The sequence below is a fragment of the Capra hircus genome, chromosome 5 (assembly GCF_001704415.2).
Source record: "Capra hircus breed San Clemente chromosome 5, ASM170441v1, whole genome shotgun sequence".
NCBI classification, from domain to species: Eukaryota; Metazoa; Chordata; class Mammalia; order Artiodactyla; family Bovidae; genus Capra; species Capra hircus.
In genome coordinates this window covers 73,774,913-73,796,300 of record NC_030812.1, presented here as the reverse complement: position 1 = coordinate 73,796,300, position 21,388 = coordinate 73,774,913, and the positions used below count along the sequence as shown (strand labels likewise).

Sequence of the window (21,388 nt, the reverse complement as noted above, 5' to 3'; positions counted from 1 at the left end):
CAGCCCTGCCACCTCAGTAGTGCCTCCTTCTCCATCCCCTGAAATCCACATGGGCACCCTTTTCTTTGCTATTTGTTACCTCTCTAGGTTCCATGTTGCCCAGGAACCTCTGAAATGCCACCCTATTTTTCTGAGAAACCTCCAGCATCTTTTTCTGAAGATATTGTCAGCATCCTTGTGCGGCGTTCCAAGCCAGCTCTCCCCAGACGTCCCAGCCAAGTGGTCCCCGTTTCCTTATTCCTCTTACCTGCATGAACTTCCATGTCCCTGACCCAGGGGTTTTACTGTATAGTCCACGCTTATTTAATGAGCACCTACTATGTGCCAGACCCCATGTGAGAGGCAGGGAATATAATAGCAATGCAACCAAACCCCTACCCGTACACTATAAATAAGAAAATACATATGTGAGGTGAAGAGGGCTGTGAAGGGTTAAGGAGAGAAATTAAACAGGTAAGAAATGAGGATGATGGAGGAGGGGCAGGTGGGCTCTTTTGTATCCAGTGGTCAGTTGAGCAGACTCCTGCAGTAATGAAGGATTGAACCAGCTGCCAAGAGATGAGCATTCCAGGCAGAGGGCCTGTGATACAAAGGCTATGGGATAGGCATGGGGCCATGGAATCTGGCATAGGAGCCTGGTTGAAGGAGAGGAAGGTAGGAAAGGAGAGTGTGAGGTGAGGAGAGGCCGTAAGGTGGCTGAGCCTGGTCACGTAAGACATTCAAGACCCATTCTCTAGTGCCTCCCAAACTTACCCAAATGCACTGCCTTCATCTCACTTTCTTCATCCACCACTGGATTCCTCCTCCCCTGAAAGTCACTGGAAATCACCTTTTCTCCCTCCCCAAGCCCTTTAACATTGTTTCTTGTTTCTCCTCTGCATCTTTATGTGTCCTCTTTATTTTATTCTGTGACATTATTATCAACTTTCTATCATGATTTTCTTTGCTGTAGCTCAGCTCCTGGTGAAACCCTACACCAGCCCCAGAGGTGGGGAATAGGGGAAGAAGCATCAGACTGATTCAGAGCTCAAACTGGGGTTGGAGTCTCCATGAGAAAGCTACTTTTCTGTGGGAATTCTTGTCATGGGCACCTCTACACATGGATTTTCAGCTTCTGGTTCTCACCAGGTTCAGAACTCACCCTGCAGCTCTGCCCCACTCTCCCAGCCCCCTGGCAGCAGACACTGAGGCTGCTCAGTGTCTCCCTGACACTCAAGCCTCCCTCAGGCTTCCTTGGCTGCTCTCTCCTCTGCAAGGAGTAAAACCTGCCATGTCTCCTAGCATCTCCTTTCCTCCCAGTCCCAGAGCCTGACAGCCCCATCGGAGTCTCTCTGCTGCTGATGCTCCAACCTGGGGCTAAATAGCTAGGTGGGCTGGAAGCTTCTGGTGGTCCACGGTGGGCTGGATGTGGGGTCAAGAGAGCAGAGGAGGCCCGGGAGGCGCAACATGGGAAATGAGACCAGTGCCTGCCTGCAGGTCTGACTCTGGTACTGCCTTACCCTCTGTCCACTCCCGGTCCTCCCACAGCATCTCAGGGGCCACCTTCACCTTTCCCAGCTGCCTCCTCACCTCACCTCCACCTGCCAAGTGCCAGTGGCTTTCAGAGACCTGCTCCTACTATTTGCCAAATGCTTATATCTTATTTAATCCCCATGAAAGTGTTAGTCATTTGGTTGTGTCCAACTCTGCCACCCCATGGAATGCAGCCCACCAGGGCCCTCTGTCCATGGGACTTTCCAGGCAAGAGTACTGGAGCAGGTTGCCATTTCCTTCTCCAGGGGATCTTCCTGACCCAGGGATCAAATCCCAGTCTTTCAAACTGCAGGAAGATTCTTTACCATCTGAGCCACCAGGGAAACCCTATGACCCTGACCTTATTCATTCATTCAAAAACCATTCACTGAGCACCTACACTATTTCAGGCCCTTTAGGCATTGGGGATACTGCAATGAATGAGACACGCGTGCTCTGACATCCCAGGAGGGTGGGTGGGTGGGGGAGAGATTTCAGATAATAAACAAGAGAATGTGAAGTTGTAACAAGCACGGTGTTGAAAACAAAGCAGGTCAATGTCATAAGAGTGACATTTTAAATTATGTGACCAGCAGTGCCTCTCTGGGGGTGATATTTCAGCTAAGACCTGAATGATGAGCCAGGGGTCTAGCCTTCAGAGAGGACAGTACCCAACACGGAGCAGCAAGTGCAAAGGACTCGAGGCGGGAACGAACGAGGCATCTATCACCCCATTTACAGATGAAGAAGCTCAGGGGAAGGGGCCAGATAACAACCCGAGGTCACAAGGTCACGCAGCAAGAGTTGAGATTCAAACCCAGGTCCATCTGACTTCATGGCCTGTTCTCTTCCCACTTCGTTGCCCCTGCCAGGTGAGGACAGCGACTCCCACAGATGGCTCAGCACCCCACACACCGCATCTCTCTGGACTCACCCCAGCCTCCCTGTCCATCCCTATCAGTCATCCCAGCCTCCTTGGGATTCCTCATCCTGCTTCAGATCTCTGCACTTGCACATCTTGTTCCCCTGCTTGTAGCACCCTCCTCTATTCCTTGACCAACTGAGACCTTTTCTCCTGGCCTTGACCATGAGCTTGTCACCAAAGCCTTCTGGGACCTGAAAAGTGAAAGTGAAGTCACTCAGTCATGTCCAACTCTTTGCAACCCTGTGGACCGTAGCCTACCAGCTCCTCTGTCCATGGGATTTTCCATGCAGTAGTACTGGAGTGGATTGCTATTTCCTTCTCCAGAGGATCTTCCTGACCCAGAGATCGAACCCGGGTCTCCTGCATTGTAGACAGACGCTTTACCATCTGAGCCACCAGGGAAGTCCAACAAGACAGAAATAAATGGTTTCTCATCCTGGACTTTCACAGCACGTGCCTGCTAAGTCGCTTCAATTGCATCGACTCTGTGCAACCCTATGGACTGTGGACCGCCAGGCTCCTCTCTCCACAGGATTCTCCGGGCAAGAATACTGGAGTGGGTGGCCATGCCCTCCTCCAGGGGTTCTTCTCGACCTAGGGATCAATCCTGGGTCTCTTGTCTCCTGCTCTGGCAGGGGGGTTCTTTACCACTAGTGCCACCTGGGAAGCCCATAGCACATGTCTCCTTTTTGTTCATTCATTTATCAGATATGTACTGTGAACTCACTATGTGCCAATCCTTAAACAGAAATTCCAAACCCAGAGAGAAGTGCCCAAGAGCAGAAGCATAGGAGCTGTCAGCACACATAGGAGAGAGACACCCTCGATCTTCCGGGGCCTCGGTCACACTGCCTTGGAAATTCGCTGTCTGCTCAACAGTCTCCCTGATTTGGGTGTTTTCATCTCATCTGCCTCCCTGGCACTTCAGCACATTGCCTGGCACAGAGCAGGCACGTGAAAAGAAGTGATTTGTTTTTATAAGATGGCTGCTCTGTGCTAGGCACTGTTCTAAGTGTTGGAAATTTCAATACAAGGAGACGCAGCAGACTGAAATTCCTGCCTTCGTGAGGCTTCGTTCTAGTGAAGGTAGAATGTAATTGAATGAATGATTTCTATTCTTGATTAATTCATTCACATGCTGAGACGAGATAGAATGGGAGCAGGAGTGAAGAGGCGGTAGTATGAAGCAAAACTGTGCACGTGACCAAAGCAGAATTCTCAATCTCCTCTGCTCCCCGCAGCCCCCACAAGCTCCAATCTACTTTTTCCTCAAAGTAATGCATCTCAGTTGTGTACGCCAATATTCATCAGTTTTCTCCCCAACACCCCCAACACTCTCATTTCTTTTTTCCCCATTGCCACTTCCTGGTCCAGGCCACCATCATCTCTAGCTTGGATCCCAGCAATAGTTGCCCTGCTGTCTGCCTGCCTCCAGGTTTGCTTCTCACACTTCCTACCACACCAGCCTCCTCAGAGTGGCTTCTTATGCTTCAGCCAAACTTCCATGGCCTCCAGTGAAAGTGAAGTTGCTCAGTCGTGTCCAACTCTTTGCAACCCCATGGACTGGAACCTACCAGGCTCCTCCCTCCATGGGATTTTCCAGGCAAGAGAACTGGAGCAGGTTGCCAGTTCCTTCTCCAGAGGGTCTTCCCCACCCAGGGATCGAACCCAGATCTCCCACATTGTAAGCAAGACGCTTTACCGTCTGAACCACCAGGGAAGTCCTACAGGCTCTTAGCCTAAAACATTCCCCATCATGGTCTTTAAATCACTTGGCATCTTTTCCCTGAAACTAGCCAATCCTCTTTTCCCACACACTTCTGCACCTTGGCATACGCTGTTCCCTCAGTCTGGAATGCCCTTCCTCTTCTCAGCTCCCCTGCACCCTCTCACTCCCATCTCAGCCTAGCTGACTTTGAGTTAATCTCAATTTAAATATCCTGTCCCCCCAGGAGGATGTCCTGCACCTGCTAGGTTGGGTTTAGTCTCCCTGCTCCATGGCCCCACAGCACCCCTCACCTAACTTCCTCTCCCCTTCAGTGTGGCTCTTCCTCCTCTGTCTGCTCCTTCTGCCTGTCTTCAGGTACTTGGAGGAAGGGATCATGTCTGTCCTACTCAACTTGTCCAGGAAATCTACTATACATACCTGACACATACTAGGTACTTGATTTGTTGAATGAACAAATGAATAACTATGAGACTTGGACGTAGTAGGATGTGAAGCAGTGCAAAATGTTCAGATCTCTACTCTTCCACTTAATTTGATATGTGACCTTGGGACTTGACTTATGACCTCTCTGACTTTCTGTTTCCTCACCTGTAAGGTAAGATAGTGAGCGATAGGCATTTGCAGGGTTGTTGGAATGGCAAGTGTGAGAAATTGTGTGAAAACACCTGGCACCTAGAAGTTGCTCCCTTAAATCCTTGCCAAATCTGTAGTTGAGAAGCAAATAGCCTTGGTGTGATATCCTTATTCAGAAAGCTTATATCTAGAGTCAAGACACAGAAGTTAAGACCTAGGCCCCCTGCCTGGTACTAGGTTAGACTTTCAGCTCTGCCACTCCCTCACTGTCACTCACAACCTCAGGCTAGATGCTTAAACCATAATGTGACTCAGGCTCCCCATCTGTAAAATGGTTCCTTTATCATAGGATTGCTGTGGACCTCAGCTTAGATCAGTGCCTGGCATGTTAGCTATGGTCATGCTATTTACACGTAACACTAACAACCACACGGTAAGGCCCCTGCCAGTGGTCCTCCTTGACAAATGAAGAGAGATTTCCAGAGAGGTTAAATGTCTGCTCAAGGTCACACAATGAGGAAATAGCAGCCTTGTGCTTCAAGGCCAGGTCTGCTGTGCCCAAATCCCATGTTATTTCCACTCCATCAAAAAAGGAGCTCAAAATAGGCCTGTGGCATTTCAGCTAATTTCCTCTAAGCCCTCACCAAGTCACCAACTGCAGGCTTACAAAGCTGCTCCCCTAAGAGCATCCATTCAGCAGCTGCTAAGTGTGTGTGCCTGGTGGATCCAAAGCATCTACCAGGGTTTGCACCAAGCCAGTTCTTCCTGGGTAGCCTTGCCTTGTCTACAGAAGAGACCTCCAAACTAGAACTAGGTTAAGGGGAGCAGGGAGGGGAATGGTACATGAGTTAGATGGAAGAAGAAGCTGGAGACCAATCTGGATGTAAATGGGGGGAAGGATAAATGAGAGTCAAGCCACATTTATTGAATGCCTACTAATGATCAGGTACACCATTTAAAACTCACTGGTATCACTTGGCCTTTATTTATCAAGTATCTATTAAGTATCAAGCCCTGCACTAGATGCCAAAGATATGATGGGGAACAAGACACAACTATTGACCTCAAAGTGTTCACAGGTCAGTGGGAGAGCTGACACAAGCGCTAAATAAAGTGTTCCAAATGGGATGGTAGAACCTGAGCAGGCTGGCAGCTGTAACTGGGAACAACTTAATGTGCTCATTTCACATATGGTAAAACTGAGGCTCTAGGAAGCCGACTTGTTTGGATCATGCAGTTATCAAGTAGCAGAGGCTAGCATTGCTCCCAGGGTGTTCTGTCTCCAGAAGTGTCTGTTCTCTCCACACCATCAACCTAAAGCTGTTCTGTCCCCTCTTTCACCTCCTGACTCAATGATTATCTGGCTAGAAGATTAATCAAATGTTTCTAAAGCTGCAGCCACTGTCAGTGGCTAAGATGTTAGCTCCTTCTGTGGATAAACAGAAGCTTTTGAGCCTCTGTTACTAATTCTGTTTGAGCAACAAGATTCAAGGGTTGATCTGAAAAGAATGGGGGAGCGGTAAGAAGGAGGGGTCTATCTCCAGTCTGAAGGGACTTCTTAGGTCGAAAGCAACCAAGATGAGAGAAGCAAGTGAGAGCAAGCCTCTCAGGATCCTGTGGCTACACCCACACCTCCCTCCACTCCCCTCAAAAGGCCTAGCCTGTTGAAGAGAATTTCCTACTTGCCCCTCACTTTTTCCTGAAGGAAGCGAGCCAAGGAAATCACTCACTTGAACCACTGGCTGAACTTGCTAGACTCCCTGCTGAGTGAGGTCAGCATACCAGTGCCTCTCCCATCCCAATTGCCATCTCCAACCAAAGGGCAAGAAAACAAATGGAGAAACCTCAGTTCAAAAAAGTATTTTGGGCTATACCCTAAAGGTATCTTAGCAGAGGTAGCTGAATGTTCTCCGGACACCAGGACTCTCTTCAAGGTAACAGGAGCCCAGTGACTACCCATCATAGGAGTTCTTTCCTTCTGAGAAGGGAAGAGAGAGTGAGAGAAGGACATTTTATGGAGGATGGAGAAACAGGTAGTTTTTCTATACTGCCCCCCGCCTCTACAGTACTGGCCATATCGGCAGAACAATTCTGGGCAAAGGGAAAAACATTAGATAATACTCAAAAAAGTCTGTTTTGAGTTCAGTCATCTTTTGTATACTCTTTGATAATCACCAGATCACTGAGAAACTGTCAAGCAAATTATCTCCAGACAAAAACAGAAGAACAGAAAACAAAGTACAGAATAGGTGAGCTATGAAATGGAAACATATCTAACCCCACTGACCCATCAGAGGCAGGCACAACTCTCTCTAGACTCCTCCCCCAACAGATTAAAACTGCATCTACATCATGCCTCATGTGCTCTCCCTCCCCTAACTAGGCAACTGATCAGAGAGAAACATAATCACTATCAGCAGGAATCTGATGAGCTTCTTTTTCCAGGGGTCACATTAAGGAAAACTTGCACATATAGAAACAAGAGATGATGCTGTAATTAACCCAAGATAACGGTTCTGTTGAGGAAAAGGGGAGAGTTATAATGTGTTTCCGTATTCACAGCAGGAAGATTTTATCTCTTTCCACCCAGTTTACGAATGACACGGGAAACTTAGAAGGACTCACATTTCACCCATTTCCCCTGCAAACATATTTATCCTTGAGATGAAAATCGTTGCCCAAGCTCGAGCCGCCAGTCACCCTTTTGCACCCTTTTCCATGAATATTCTTTCCAAAATGTCTGCTTGTAGGAGCAAGACTCAGGATTTCTACAGAAAACTACAGAGAGACACACACAGTGCACTGCACATCCCCTGTTAGCCAGAAAGAGACAGAGAAGAAAGAGAAACGACCAAAAGGCGACACAGCTAACAAAACAAAACAGATCCCCCAAACGGCAAAGTGCAAGCGACGATTTCAAAAACACATAGAGACCGTGTTTGTAATTACCCATCCAGGTTATATTTTCAGGGCTTCCAGGCAAAGAACCGGCTGGTTGAAGTTTTGTGCCCCTCTGATTGTGATGGGAGGATTGTATTTGAAGCTCTGGGCACGTAGAGATGGAATGAGAAGGAGGCTGAGCTAGAAGAAACACCGAGGGGGGAGGGAAAGGGAGAGAGTGTGAGAGAGAGAGAGGGAGAGGGAGCAGAGCTATCTCTAGCTACGCCTTCTCTAAGCTCCGGGAGCCCAGGAGAGCGCTCGTTTCAGGATTTTGGGAGAGGGGTGAAAAGAGGAAAAGGCAGCCCCCGCTCTGCCCCGGCCTTGCTGCCCCCGAGGGCAGGGAGGATTCCGGCCCGCGCCCCCCTCCTGGCGGGCCGCCCTGGGAGCCGGGGAGCGCGCGAAGCGGGCGGCGCAAGGAGCTGTCCAGTTCAGCACCACCCGGTAATGCAGTAGGTGGGAGCGCCTCCTCCGGGGGCCGAGCCGGCCGGGAGTGGGGTGGGGGGGCAGGCGGGCGGCCCATCCTGCAGCAAGACGCCGGCACCCCTGTTTCCAGGAGCTTTGCAGATAGGGGGAGGGAAACCCGCCTCGATTCTCCGGGAGAAACCCCCTCCCTCCCCCACTTCGCCAACACTACCACCGCCACCAACAACAATAACCGCCGCCGCTGCTCGTCCTGCCGCCGCCGCCGCCGCGCCTGCCCGCCCTGCTGCTGCCGCTGCCGCTGCCGGGGCAAAACCATGGAAGGCGAGACCCCCGCACCTGTTCAGCTGAGATCAAGGGCTTACAGAATACTGGGAAGTCTGGTCTGAAACGAAAGCTCCCGAGATCCCCCAAGGAAGAGAACTGGCGAAGCAAAGGATTTTCATGGCGCAGGCCGCAGAGCCGAGAGCGAAGACGGAAGGTTGCATCTCGGCTTTTACAATCTCTAACTGTCTAGGTCCCGACCATGAGAGATTGTGTTGAGAATGCGGCTGTTCCCTGGTTCACTGTGGAAGCCATCTCCAAATTAGCTATCACATATGGAAACTGGAGACCAGAATTTTAGGAAAAGAGATTAAGGCATCTCACTTGGGGGGGGTGGGGGGTGTCTTTTTATTTTTTCCTTTTTTTTTTTTAATCACTGCAACTGGAACAGTTTCTGATCTCAAAAGGCAAGCCTCTCTTCCCGTGTGATCTTTATAATTTACACTCTTTTCCGTGAGCTTTTCTTACCTCCCTTTTTTTATATCTCTCCACATCCTCTGTTCACACATATATCCTTTATATTAGTAGTGGAATTATTTTTATTTTTTGCTTTAGTACTCGCACCTTCACACACACTCTCCCGAGAACCCGAAGTCGGTTGGGTGTTTATATAATGAAGAATTATGGGGCTGTTTGATCGAGGTGTTCAAATGCTTTTAACCACGGTTGGTGCTTTCGCTGCCTTCAGTCTGATGACCATTGCTGTGGGAACCGACTATTGGCTCTACTCCAGAGGGGTTTGCAAGACCAAAAGTGTCAGTGAGAATGAAACCAGCAAAAAGAACGAGGAAGTTATGACCCATTCTGGATTATGGAGAACCTGCTGCCTAGAAGGTATTTGATTTCCCATCTCCTCCCCCTCCCCACCCCCCTCCCCTTCTCACTCCCCCTTCCCCACCCGCCTCCAAATAAGTCCCCTTTACATTCCACCATTTTCTTACTTCACTCCTTCCACCAGAGATCAAGGCTGGTTGGGTGAGTTTCAGAGGAAAGAAAATCAATAAGCAAAAACCATACTCAACTCTCCAGCCTCCACTACCCCCCTTCCCTCAACCTTCTTCATTGGAATAATCTATGATATGATGAAAACAACAAGAGATTGTTTTTAAAAAGTCAAATGTGCTCCACCTGCTTTGGAATCATTAGGATTTGCCTTTTGATGTAGTATGTCCGTCTATGAGGGTATAAAAAAACAATTGCCTCTCTCAACATTTCTCCTCTTTTCATAATGAAGAATTCCAAAATGTTCTTCCTTTCCCCTCTTCCTCCCCTTACTCCCCAAAAGTCCAAGACACATCATCATCTGCAAATCTCCTTTTTTTGAAAAAAATCTGTTGTTTCTAAGAAGCCTTATTTGGTAAATCCTAATTATTCCAGGATCGCAAGCTGAGTTCAAGAGCATTTCGTAATGTCTATGAGCCACACATATCGTTCGAGGCGACTGGCTGCGTGTGTATGTGTGTTTTAACGTTTACAAACTCTAAAAATACATACTTCTCTAACAAGAAACAAACCCAAGTTCTAATAAACAGCAATTCGCTTGCAGGTTAGGCTGAGAACCAATTCACTTCCACGCAGAGTGACATGTCTGTTATCCAGAAGCGTGTAGAGTCAGCATTGCAGCCAGCTTGGGAATCAGACATTGTGCAGGGAGGCTGGGAGGGAGGCGAGAGCATGGGGAGGTTGTGGGGGGACAAGAGGGAGCTGTGGGGGGGAGGAGTGTCAGCTGTTTACCTTGATCTTGCAGGGTCATTGGGACATGTGTGCCCGGGTATGTGCTGTGGGCAAAGCGGTCCCACAGAGGATAGGCTGGGAGATCAGGGTATGGATGAAAGCATGTGCCTCTGAGACACATTAATAAACACGGGGAGGGGGTCAGGAAACTCCTGCAGGTCATACAACCTGCATTTAGCAACAGACTTTAATATAAGGGGCTGCATGTGAGTGGCTATCTGTGTCTGTGTATAAGCTACAGCCACCCGTAGAAAGACATACACAGAGAGATACATGTTTCTGGGTGGAAAGAAAAGCTGATGTGCTTTGCTTCTGATATGAACCAATACGGAGGCCGTTTGAGCAGCGTCGGGAAGCGGGGACTGCAGGATTGTTTGTTAAGCTCAACATGGGATGGTGGTGCAGGGAGTTGAAGCCAGGAGACAGGGGAGAAGAGAGGGAAACGGACTAAGAGGAAGAGAACTGATGTGGCCCCAGAGTCTAACCCAAACTGAGCAAAAGCTGCTCTTTGGGAAATGATTATGCCTGGGGAAAGAGCACAAATTCCGTGCCCCCCTCCCAACAATCTTGGTGCAAATGGTTGAGTGATGGCTGAACATGTTTTGAATAGCTAAGTGACTTCATTGAGCGATGGTCTATTTGACGCATACTGCATTTGGTGCCCTTTCTCAATCCAAACCGCTGCCTTGAACATAGTCTGCAGAGGAGCTCTATGCTGAATACTATATGCTCTTCCCCAGCCAGAGAATCAATATCGGGGAATTAATAGGCGCTGTTTTAAACACACCCCTCTTTTAAAAAATGAAGAGCCTTTCATGCAGCTAGTCATTAACAGTGGAAAGACTTCCATTTAATTAAACATTTATGGCAGACTTTAATTCCAAAAGAGAAGAAAAGCAAAGTGAATGAGGGTTGCTTTAGGGAACACGATCACAGAAGCAATTTGCCTTGCTTGGATTTTAGTTAGACGGACGAAGATATACAGCCAAGAGATTAAAGACAGGACATGGTTTTAGAAGAAATATTCCCAGACATTGGTGACTTGGAATAAATATACTTTCTTATCAGGGTTTTGTTTGAAAATTCTTAATACTATAATCTTTTAAACATTTTTCTAATTCCCGTAAGGGAAGAGGACTAGAGGTGGCTTGGGATAACTTGTGTGTTAAAAGGCTTAAATATTTTCATTAAAATTCCTTCTGTTTGGTGTCCACATCCCCAAATGTGTTGCCCACCCCCTTCAACTTTCTCTCCAAGCTATAACCCCACCTCACTCCCAGAATCATCCCTGAAAGGGTTAGTATTGCAACATGTCCCAAGGATTGTGTGATGCTCCCAGAAGCCCAGGGTTTCACTCTTCTCCCCAGGATTGAGGCCTCCAGACCGAGGCGTGTCGGGGGCTGGGCCAAGTTGCCTTGGGGACTGCTGTTCCTTTTCCACTTGTAGCCCAGGCAGAAAGGGTTGGTACTCAGGGCTCCAGCTCAACCTGGCCTTTAATTTCCAAAACCGCTGTCTATATGGGGTTTTGTAGGCCTGAGACACTACCCCCTCCCCTTAGGAAGCTGAGCCTTGGCCACTTAGGATGTGGTTTGAAGATGTTAAAGATACGTATTCTCAAAAACTGCACTGACTTCCAAAGCTTATAAGCGTACTTATTTCTGCAGGCTGGCATAGATGGTTCTTGCGCGGCTTTCCTGTGCTTGCTGTTTTGAGCGTTCCAAATAGGATCAGCCTTTATGGAAACCAAGTTGTCTGGTTCTCCCAACCTCTGTTTTTGGTGAGAAACTGTACTTTCAGAAAAGATTTCCCATCACCTCTTTGTTATGTTTCCTACTCATACCCAAAAAGTTGTGAACAGATTTCTAGTCTTCTCCCCAAGATGCTGCTAATGACTCCAGGTGAAAAACCGCCTCCTGTCTTCTTCTGGTCTCTTCGGCTATCTATCTGGTTTACATTAACGGTTTTTGTCCCCAGAGATGATTTTTTTCTGTTCACTTCTTGGTGAAAATAAGAGTCAAAAAACATTTCCTTGCATCCGTGACTGTTTTTGAAATGAATTCGTCTGTTGAGGCATGAGAAGGGGACAGGACCACCTGTTAGGGGCCGACACAGCAGGAGGGGGAGAGGAATCGAGAAGAAATCACTGCTTTCTTCTCTCCCTCTGCAGAGTGAGCAGCAGGAGTGTCTCTGTGTGTGAACTTGAGACCCTTGGCAAGCTAGTGTCCTTACTGGGATTTGAGGGCGTGGGGGGGGGGGGGGCGGGTCTGTCTGCTCATGGATCCCATGTAAATGGAGAGTGATAGGAGAAGTTCTTGAACTTCTCAGGAAAGCTGCTTTAAGAGCCTCCAAATGGAGAGATGAATTGGCCCTTTCAGAGAAGAATTCAATAAAATCTACAACAGGACACTAAAATAGCTTGTTTCAAGCATGCTGTCTCTGGGCCATGCGGTGGCTTGCTGCTCAGGATATTAACCTCTGTTGTCCCCAAAAGAAATCATCATCTCCAGGGGCAGCAAGAAATTCACTCTTTGTGTTTGTTCTCTCCTGTACACTGCTCCCCTCTGTCTGGGCTCCATGTCTTCCCCAGAGGATTCCCAGCCTTGCAGAGGGGAGCTAGCAACAGTACACTGTGGTCCTAACAGAAATGCCCCCTTCCTTCCTGCTCCCTCTCTCACCTTTTTCCTTGCTGAGGCAGAGCAGTAATCTTTCTCTCCATCCAGACTGTTCGGTTCCCTCTGCTGAATTTCTGAGCTTCTCTTCTTCTCTTCTCCTCCTCAAGCTGCTTACTCACAGGGGCTCCGCCGTCCATTCTACATCCCCATTCTCTCAGCGTAAGAAGTCGCTGGGTTTTCTTGAACTACTTTTTTCCAAGTTCATAATTTCATAAAGTTTTCTTGGCCTGCAAGGTGGCGAGTGCCCCACACTGGGTTCAGCCACGGCTCTCTTGTTCCACAGAAGGAAAGTATATCTCTTGTATTTTAGCAATGCCAGCTGCCTTTCTTGGACACTTTTGCCTTTAAGGGTGGAAGAGTTGAGTTTAGAAGTTACTAATGGGCCTATATACTGTGTACATATCACTCCATAATTCCCAAGATATTTTCACCTTCTAGGTACTTTGCACACAGTTGGTACAGTAAAAATATGTATCAATGGACTGATGCAGAAATTCTTAAAATTATTGAAATTAATTCAAAAATCATAAGGACATGTGGCAAGTTATTGAGGGAGAAGAAGAGAGGGGAAGGGGTGAGGAAACCAGAATGATTTGTTTGCTTTTCCTAGAATTTCTTTTCTATTTAATTTTTATGTCATGTTGGAGTGTAGTTGATTTACAATGCTGTATTAGTTTCAGGTATACAGCAAAGTGATTCAGTTATACATACACATATATCCAGCCTTCTTCAGATTTTTTTCCCATATGGGTCATGGGATTTCTTTTTTTAAAAGAATAATAATGAGTCATGAATTCATTGTTGTAAAATAAGGACATTCAAAAGGAGTCAGTCATTGGGTTGCCCAGCTCCTAATTAGCTAAAGAAAAATTGTCAGTACACTCAGTCTCTACAGGGAAGAAAAAAATTAACCCATTGATTTTCTTCCCTTTTCTGTTTAAGGTATGCAAAAGCCTAGTTTGATCCTAATATTCACCAGAACAGACACTTCGGGCAGAGAGCAGGCATCAGAGACCATCCCTGTGTAGCTTCCCCAAAACCTTCCCCAGAATTCTTTATCAAACTTCTCCACCCAGTTCCCTAGACCTCAAGAATTTTGCCCAAGCCCTTAGGTTCTGATTGGCAGTTTTCCATGGAGGCAGGTCTCACATTCCTATCCTTTCTCACCTTGTAAGACAAGCCTGGCTCCTTTACTGAGGAACCAGCCCTGCAAATCCCAGCCCATTCACGCTGCCCTCCTGCCCTCACTTTACAGGTGCCAGGTAACACCGCACCACATGGGCAGAGCCAGAACTTGAATCCAGGCCTCTTGTTTTCATCCTGGAAGCTCCAGAGAGCTCTATGCGCAGACCCTGGCCCCTGTGTCCTCGTGTTCACATTCATTGTCGGCAGCTGATTCTATTCTGTTTGCATCCCACTGAGTATCCTCACTGAGCGCCCAACCCAAGCATGTCAGGACACCGGAGTTCTGACCTGCTGACTCCCTGACATGCTGCTCCTTCCGGCTGCCCACACCTTGCAAGGTGACAGCTCTGTCCTGATCTCCTCACTCCCACGAGGCTGAGGAGACGCAACACTGAACTTCAGGCTGGACCCACCATGTGCTTCTTTGGTTTCGCCCTTTTGTTTTGGAAGTGTCTCAGTGTAAACTCTCCATGGGTTTTATGTTGGCCAGCATTTCTCAAAACTAGCAAATTTATGTCCCCTGAAGTGATGGAAGTTTTCAGAGGCAGCTTTGTGGTGTGTGATGCCGCTGACACAACTTTGCAGCCACACAGACCCGGGTCCACTTCAAGCACTGCAGCCTTCTGAGCTGTGCAGCTTGAAGCAAGTCATTTGACCTCTCCAAGCCTCAGTTTCCCTTTCCACAAACAGGAAGTCTAACAGCCTTCTCACAGGGTAGCTGGTTGGAATGAAGCCACAAATGTCTGTCACCTTCTTTCCAGACCACCTGGTATAAAACCACAGTCAACAACCTCATACATTGTACTGCTGGCTCTGTTTTATTTTACATTTTTTTACAGACTATGTCCCACCTTCTAGCACACTATGAAATTTACTCATACTACTTGTTATCTACCTGCACCACTAGACTGTCAGCCCCATGAGGGCAGGGGTCTTTGTTCTGCCTGTTGCTGTAACCACAGCAAGTATGATAGCAGAAAACATCAACCTATCTTAGCTGGCAAATGAAGAAGCCACCACTGTCTGCTAAAGGGTGGGCATTGAGGAATGGTGGTCACTTCCCATCATCAAGGGACTGTTCTTTAAATTGCACACTAGTGGCGATGGTGGCTGAAACATCTTTTTTTTTTTTTTTTGACATTCTGAAAAATAAATAATAGTCAACACAGAAAGAAGGGGGAGAGAGGGAAGGAGAAGGAGTGGGAGAGAGTTTCAACACACAAGGGGCAATAACAAAGAAAGATAAGAAAAAAGTAAGTGCCTGAGAAGGAAGTGCTGGGGCGGAGAGGGGGGAAAATCCTCTAAATAGACACAGGCCACGCTTTCCTCTCTGTTCATCATCCAGGGTGTCTGTCACACAGGTCCTCGGGGAGAGCTTCCCATGAGTGTTAGCTTTCAGGTCAGTGGGGGAGGAGGCTATATGTACTCAGACTGATAATGTAGGAGATTGTTAAATAGTTCAAAATTCAATGGTCATTTTTAGACTTGAATATAAAAAAAATCTCCCATATTCAGATGAAATACGTGTTTTAAGTTTCCAGGTTAGTTTTCAGTGACAGATTAAGCAATTCCTTCATTCATTTATTTTATTGGTTAAATCTTTGATGAGTCCCTGCAACTTGCCAGGTGCTGGGTCAAGGGTTGGGGTCAAGCAGCTCCCTTCAGGGTCATTGGCCTCAGAGCCTTCTGGAAGAGACAGATGCTACTTCAAAGACTCTTCCAAATATATATTATATATATATATATACCCACACATACATATATACATATATATATATACACATATGCACATGTATGCTAAGTCACTTCAGCTGTGTCTGCCTCTTTGCAACTCTATGAACAGTAAGTAGCTCCCCAGCTCCTCTGTCCATGGGATTCTCCAGGCAAGAATACTGGAGTGGATTGTCCTGCCTTCCTTCAGGGGATCTTCTCAACCCAGGGATAGAACCTGTGTCTCTTATATGTATGTATTTTACAACTATGATAGTGCTCTCAAGGGGAGTCACAGAAGACTGTGAGTTTATGATATGAAGATAGATCTAATCAGAGAAGGCTCCCCTGAGGAAGTGAGATGTAAATGGCTGTCTGAAAGATGCGTCACTGGGTGAAGAGAGGAGGAAGGAACATTTCAGGTTGGAGGGCAGGAAGTACAGAAACCAGTGAGGGAGAGAAGGCGCAAGTCCTGGAAGGAGGCCAGGGCGGCTAGAGGGTTCAGATGGACATGGGATGGGGGTGGCGATGGTGCCGGATGGAATGGGGGGGTGCAGAAGGAGGACCCAACAGTGCGGAGCCTCACTAGGCTCATGAAAGACTTTTGCTCTTTGACTTCCGGCTTCTTGTTTAAAAGCTGTGTGACCTTGAGCTAGTTAATTCTGTTGGTACCACCTTCACCCCGTCTATCTAAGGGAGCTGATGATGCCTGCCCTAAAGCTGTGAGGATTAGAGCACGATTCCCTTCTCTCTGTCATGCTCTTCCCATGGCTCAACTGGTAAAGAATCTGCCTGCAATGTGTGGGATCTGCGTTCAGTTCCTGGGTTGGGAAGATCCCCTGGAGAAGGGAACAGCTACCCACTCCAGTATTCTGGCCTGGAGAATCCCATGAACTCTATAGTCCATGGGCTCGCAAACACAACTGAGCGACTTTCACTTTCTTCACTTTCCCAATCCCACCCAGATCTGAGTGTGGCGGGCTCTGTGGCCTGAAAACTTATGACAGCCCAGGGAAGGGAAGAAATAGATTGATTCAACTCCAAACAAAGAAATTCAAAATATGCTTACTGGAGGTGTTGATGGTAGGTGGGCACAGGGAGGCAGAAGTGAACAAGACCCACCTCCTCCCCTCAGGAGCCGAGGGCAAGTCCCATCAGGAAATCCCAGAGAACAGGCATCTACAGAATGACTCCATTTCACACAAGACATGTGGCACAGCCTGCTGCCGCCTCAGCTTATCACCCTCCCACAAACTCAGAGAGATTCCCTGAGTTTCTCTGAGACGTCTCTAACAATCAGTTAGGATCATCGAGGATTTGAGCTGGAATTGGAATGAGGCTCAGTTAAATCCTCCAGACTTTTTGAAAATAGGAATGAGACTAGAAAGATGTGAACTGTGCTCCCCAAGGCCAAGGAATGCATGTCAGCCCTTGTGGGATCGCCAGTGAGCTCCCTGCCCTCACCAGGACCCTGGTCCTTTTCCCTGCGGGTATAAAGGGCTCTGATCTCCCAGTACTGATGCCATTGGTTATAAAAAATGAACTAGCTACTTAAACAGCTTTCAGGGCAGGGGAAAACAGATTTAATATAACACCAGTTGTAAAACACACTTTAATTTCAGAAAACTTTAAATTTAAAATATGTACCTTGGAAATCAAAGGAAGATGGTATGGCTGTCTTGCTGGCAGACAGAGATGCAGGCAAGGTGTTGGGAGAGGCCAAGGGATTTCTCCGGTGCCCTTAGTGTCTGTCCTGTGACTCAAGAAGCAGCTTGGAGAAGTGTGTGGTTTTACAAGCACATTTTTTACAAGGAAAAGGGTGATTGTTGATCTCTGCTCCACAACTGCTCCCTGAGTCCTTGCCAGGTACTGTGTGAGCAGCTAGGACAGAGGCAATAGCACCATCTACCCTCAAGGAACTTCTAATCTAGAAGAGAAGACAGACCAGTGAGCAGACAATGATGACGAAGCAGCAAGGAGCCTAAGCTCAGAGCGTTCTGGGAGCATGGAGACTGGGGAGAAGGGGATCCAGGGATGACAGGGTTCGGAAGGATGCATGGGAATGTGCTAGCTGGGGAGAGGAAGTGTGCCTCAGACAGAAGAAACGGCAAGTGCAGAAGCACAGACACCTGAGCAGCCAGGCCAACAGTCCTGTGTGGCTGGAGCACAGAAGGCTGGGACTCGGGGGGCTGGGGGCGGGGGAGGGAGGCGGGCAGAGGGGATGGGACCCCACGGGGACAGAAATGGCTCCTGTGGAATAGTTTATGTTTCATCATGGAAGGAAAGGGGACCCAGAGAGATGGCAAGTGAAGGATGGTCACAGGTGGCTTTGCTCATTCGTGAGATCGCTGGCTGTCATGACCCTAATGGATGGGATCCCAGCCTGGTAGAGCGGTAAAATTTAACTGAGAAGGGCAAGCAGAGCAGAAGGCCAGATGACGCGCCCTAAGCTAGCTGTAGTGAAGAGAGAGAAAGGGGGCACAGAGAGAAGATTGTAAGTGGTGTGTTGAAGACAATCAAGGTGCTTCAAGGCCCTGCCTTCCCAGCAGAACAAGCCTTTACTGGGCTGGGCCCTGGGGCTGCTAAGTCACTTCAGTCATGTCTGACTCTGTGCGACACCATAGATGGCAGCCCACCAGGCTCCCCCATCCCTGGGATTCTCCAGGCTAGAACACTGGAGTGGGTTGCCATTTCCTTCTCCCTGGGGCTACAGGGATGCAAAAAGTCTCTGATCAACATCATCTTCTCCTTCTAGGGGAGTCTTCCGGACCATCCCATCTAAGGTAGCCCACCATCCTGATACCCGATTTTATTCCCTTCTTTAACATCTTAATATTGATTTTCTTTTTAGCATTTACTTGCTTACGGCTCTGTGTCCCTCTAGAAGCCTGTGAGCACTGCGAGGGCTGGGGGTGTGTCAGCCTTGGCACAAAGAGTGTTTAGGAGCTAAATGTTGAGTAAATCATTAAGGCAATAGTGCCTACCCTCAGGGACCTCCCATCAGGGGAAGCTGTGTGTGTGTGTGTGTATGGTGTGTGTGCACACACACTCAATCCTTCCAATTGTTTGTGACCTCATGGATTGCAGCCCACCAGGTTCCTCTGTCCATGGGATTTCCCAGGCAAGAATACTGGAGTGGGTTGCCATGTCCTAATCCAGGGGATCTTGCCCAACCCAGGAATCAAACATGTGTCCCTGCATTGGCAGGCAGATTCTTTACCACTGTGCCACCAGGGAAGGCCACAGGGGAGGGAGGTGGACTCTTAAAAACGCCTCTTGACTCCTCTTGACATCATCTCTCTGAGGTTTGGCTGAAAGGCCCTTGAGAACAGGAAGGGGATTCCCACACACCCCGCAACCCGGGATGCTCTTGGAGCATCTTTGGGGCCACAGCTCTGCCACAAAGCTTCCGGAAGCTGAAAAGCCACCATGAGCCTGTTCCCTTCTGGGCGACTATCACCTTTTCTCTCAATCAAAATCCTCATATGTTTATCGCCTGGCTCAGAGGTACCAACGTAGCAGCCTTGAGTTGGCCTCAGAGGAGCTACCTCCCCTTTCTCCTTATGGACACTATATTTATTCACTCTTTCCTGAACTCCCTTGACCTTGGGTAGTCTTCCAGCTGCAAACAAGAATGCCACGGATTAGGTGCGAGATCGCAGGTGCACTCTTGCCGTGGCCTCGTTGAATGGTTCAGCATCTTGTTTGCCAACCATCCACTGTGCAGTTTACATACCCCAGCACCAGTCTCTTTCTCTGGCCTTGCCACTGGGCAAAACTCACTGGTGACCAGCTGTCGTTGATCCCTAGACCCTTCTTTATCTCAGTTTTGCCCCATTCTCTCTTCTTTCACTTTCTGGGCATAAAGGATCATTCCTTCTTTTCTGCCACATTTCCCCCTCAAACTGTTATCTCTGTCTGCACGAATCTTATTCTTTATCCTTCTTGAATTTTCCCTAAAGCTGAGACCTTTCTTCCTCAATTTTCCTCCAAAGTAATTTGCAAAGAAAGTAATCCTGAAAAACAACTCTCTGGCATCATTTTCTCACTAATAATAACAATAATAATAGCTAATCATTCCTTGAATGCTTCCTGTGTGCTGAGCATTATTTAGGTGTTTCCCAGGGTTGCTCTTACTTAATCTTCACAGATCTGAAGATATGTGTTATGATATCCACTATCTCCATCTTAAGAGAATCAGAAAAATTAAGTGACTTGCCCAAGGTCACACAGCAAGTGGCAGAGCTGGGATTCCAACCCAAACCTGTCCAATCCAAAAACCGGTGCACGGCTTCTATTACACTAATTATACTTACAATTTTCCCCTGGCCCCCAAATCTGTAAATAAATTACTTTGAGAAGTTGAAGACAAGGCTAAGCAGAAATTGCTATTTGTAATTCATGCGTGATGAAGTGTTCAAAACTTTGAAGCTTTAATTAGCATATGCTTATTACCTGGGGCAGAGTGGGGAGAAGGGAAGGGCCTGCCAGGTTTTCTCACTGTTTAGAGTACAGAAGGGTGCCTCAAAATGCATAGACAATCCCCTTTCTAGTTCATGGAGGGGGAGGAGGTGAAGGCATACATATATTCTTTCTCCCCACCCTTCTGCCTAGAGGGCCATTTCCAACCACATCCCACTTGTCTTCCTTCAGGGCTTAGCTCTGCCACCTCCCACCCTGCTCCCACCTGGTTCACACTCCCTCCCTCTTTCCTTCTTAGGCATCTCTACATGTTTGCAATGCAGCATCTTCCATCTTTTCTGTTGCCTGTTTCCATTTTTGCCTCCACCTCCAGACCATGAGTCCCCAGGTCCATTTCTTCAACAGAATGTACTCAGTCACGGCTGTGTGTCAGTTACCCCCCTACGCTCTGGGCTTACAAAAGTTCTCAGATACCACCCCTGCCTTCAAGGGCCTTATGCCCCAGTGGGGGATTGGAGGACTCAAGCAAGAACACCCAGGAGTGGAGAGATTGTTTCAGGAAGAGATGTGAGAGGGCATGGGGTGTTTGGGGGACCACACGAAGGTTCTAGTATTGCTGGAGGAACAAGTGTGGGAGGGGAGGTAGGGGAAGGTATTAATACTGAGGTTTGACTTTAGACAGAGACCACATCATGAAGGGATGGTTCACTTGTAAAGAGGTCTAAGAGGAGAATTTTCCCAAGGGAATGATATAATTAGATGTGCATTTTAGGAGGATGGCTCAGGAAGTTGTGTGATGTAAAAATGGGAAGAAGAGGAGGATGGAGCAGGGAGTCCAGAAAGGAGAAGGCTGCACAGCCCAGCAAGTAATGACGCAGGTGACCTCAGATGGGGAAGGCAGGGGTGGGCCGGGGGGCTGGCGAGCAAGGGAACAGACATCAGAGGATCCATAGGACCCAGGACTGTCACTTGTGTTGAGTAAAGTGTGACAGTGAGTGACCTTCACTGAGATGGGACAAACAGGAGACATTTGCCCCAGGAAGAAGGTGATACCTTTAACTTTGGGGCCTGGCACATAGTAGGTGCTAGATTTTGTTATGTGTTGAATCTCAGATTCCCCCTAGCATCATCATAATGAACATAATCAGCATTATGTTGTAGCCAGGCCTGGAGTTTGTGCCAGTTCTGATATCTGACAGCCTGGGTTCAAATCCCAACCTTGTCACTTACCAGTTCTGTGTG

At 47.9% G+C, this 21,388-nt stretch overlaps 1 protein-coding gene across 1 annotated transcript in view; it reads left to right on the top strand.

Moving 5' to 3' along the window:
* The window catches only part of CACNG2 (calcium voltage-gated channel auxiliary subunit gamma 2), a 117,889-nt gene continuing 104,199 nt past the window's right edge, over nt 7,699–21,388 (top strand). The window contains exon 1 of the mRNA XM_005680662.3: nt 7,699–9,257. Coding sequence (XP_005680719.1) covers nt 9,047–9,257 — 211 coding nt within the window. The 5' untranslated portion in view covers nt 7,699–9,046. The remainder of the gene's footprint in view (nt 9,258–21,388) is intronic.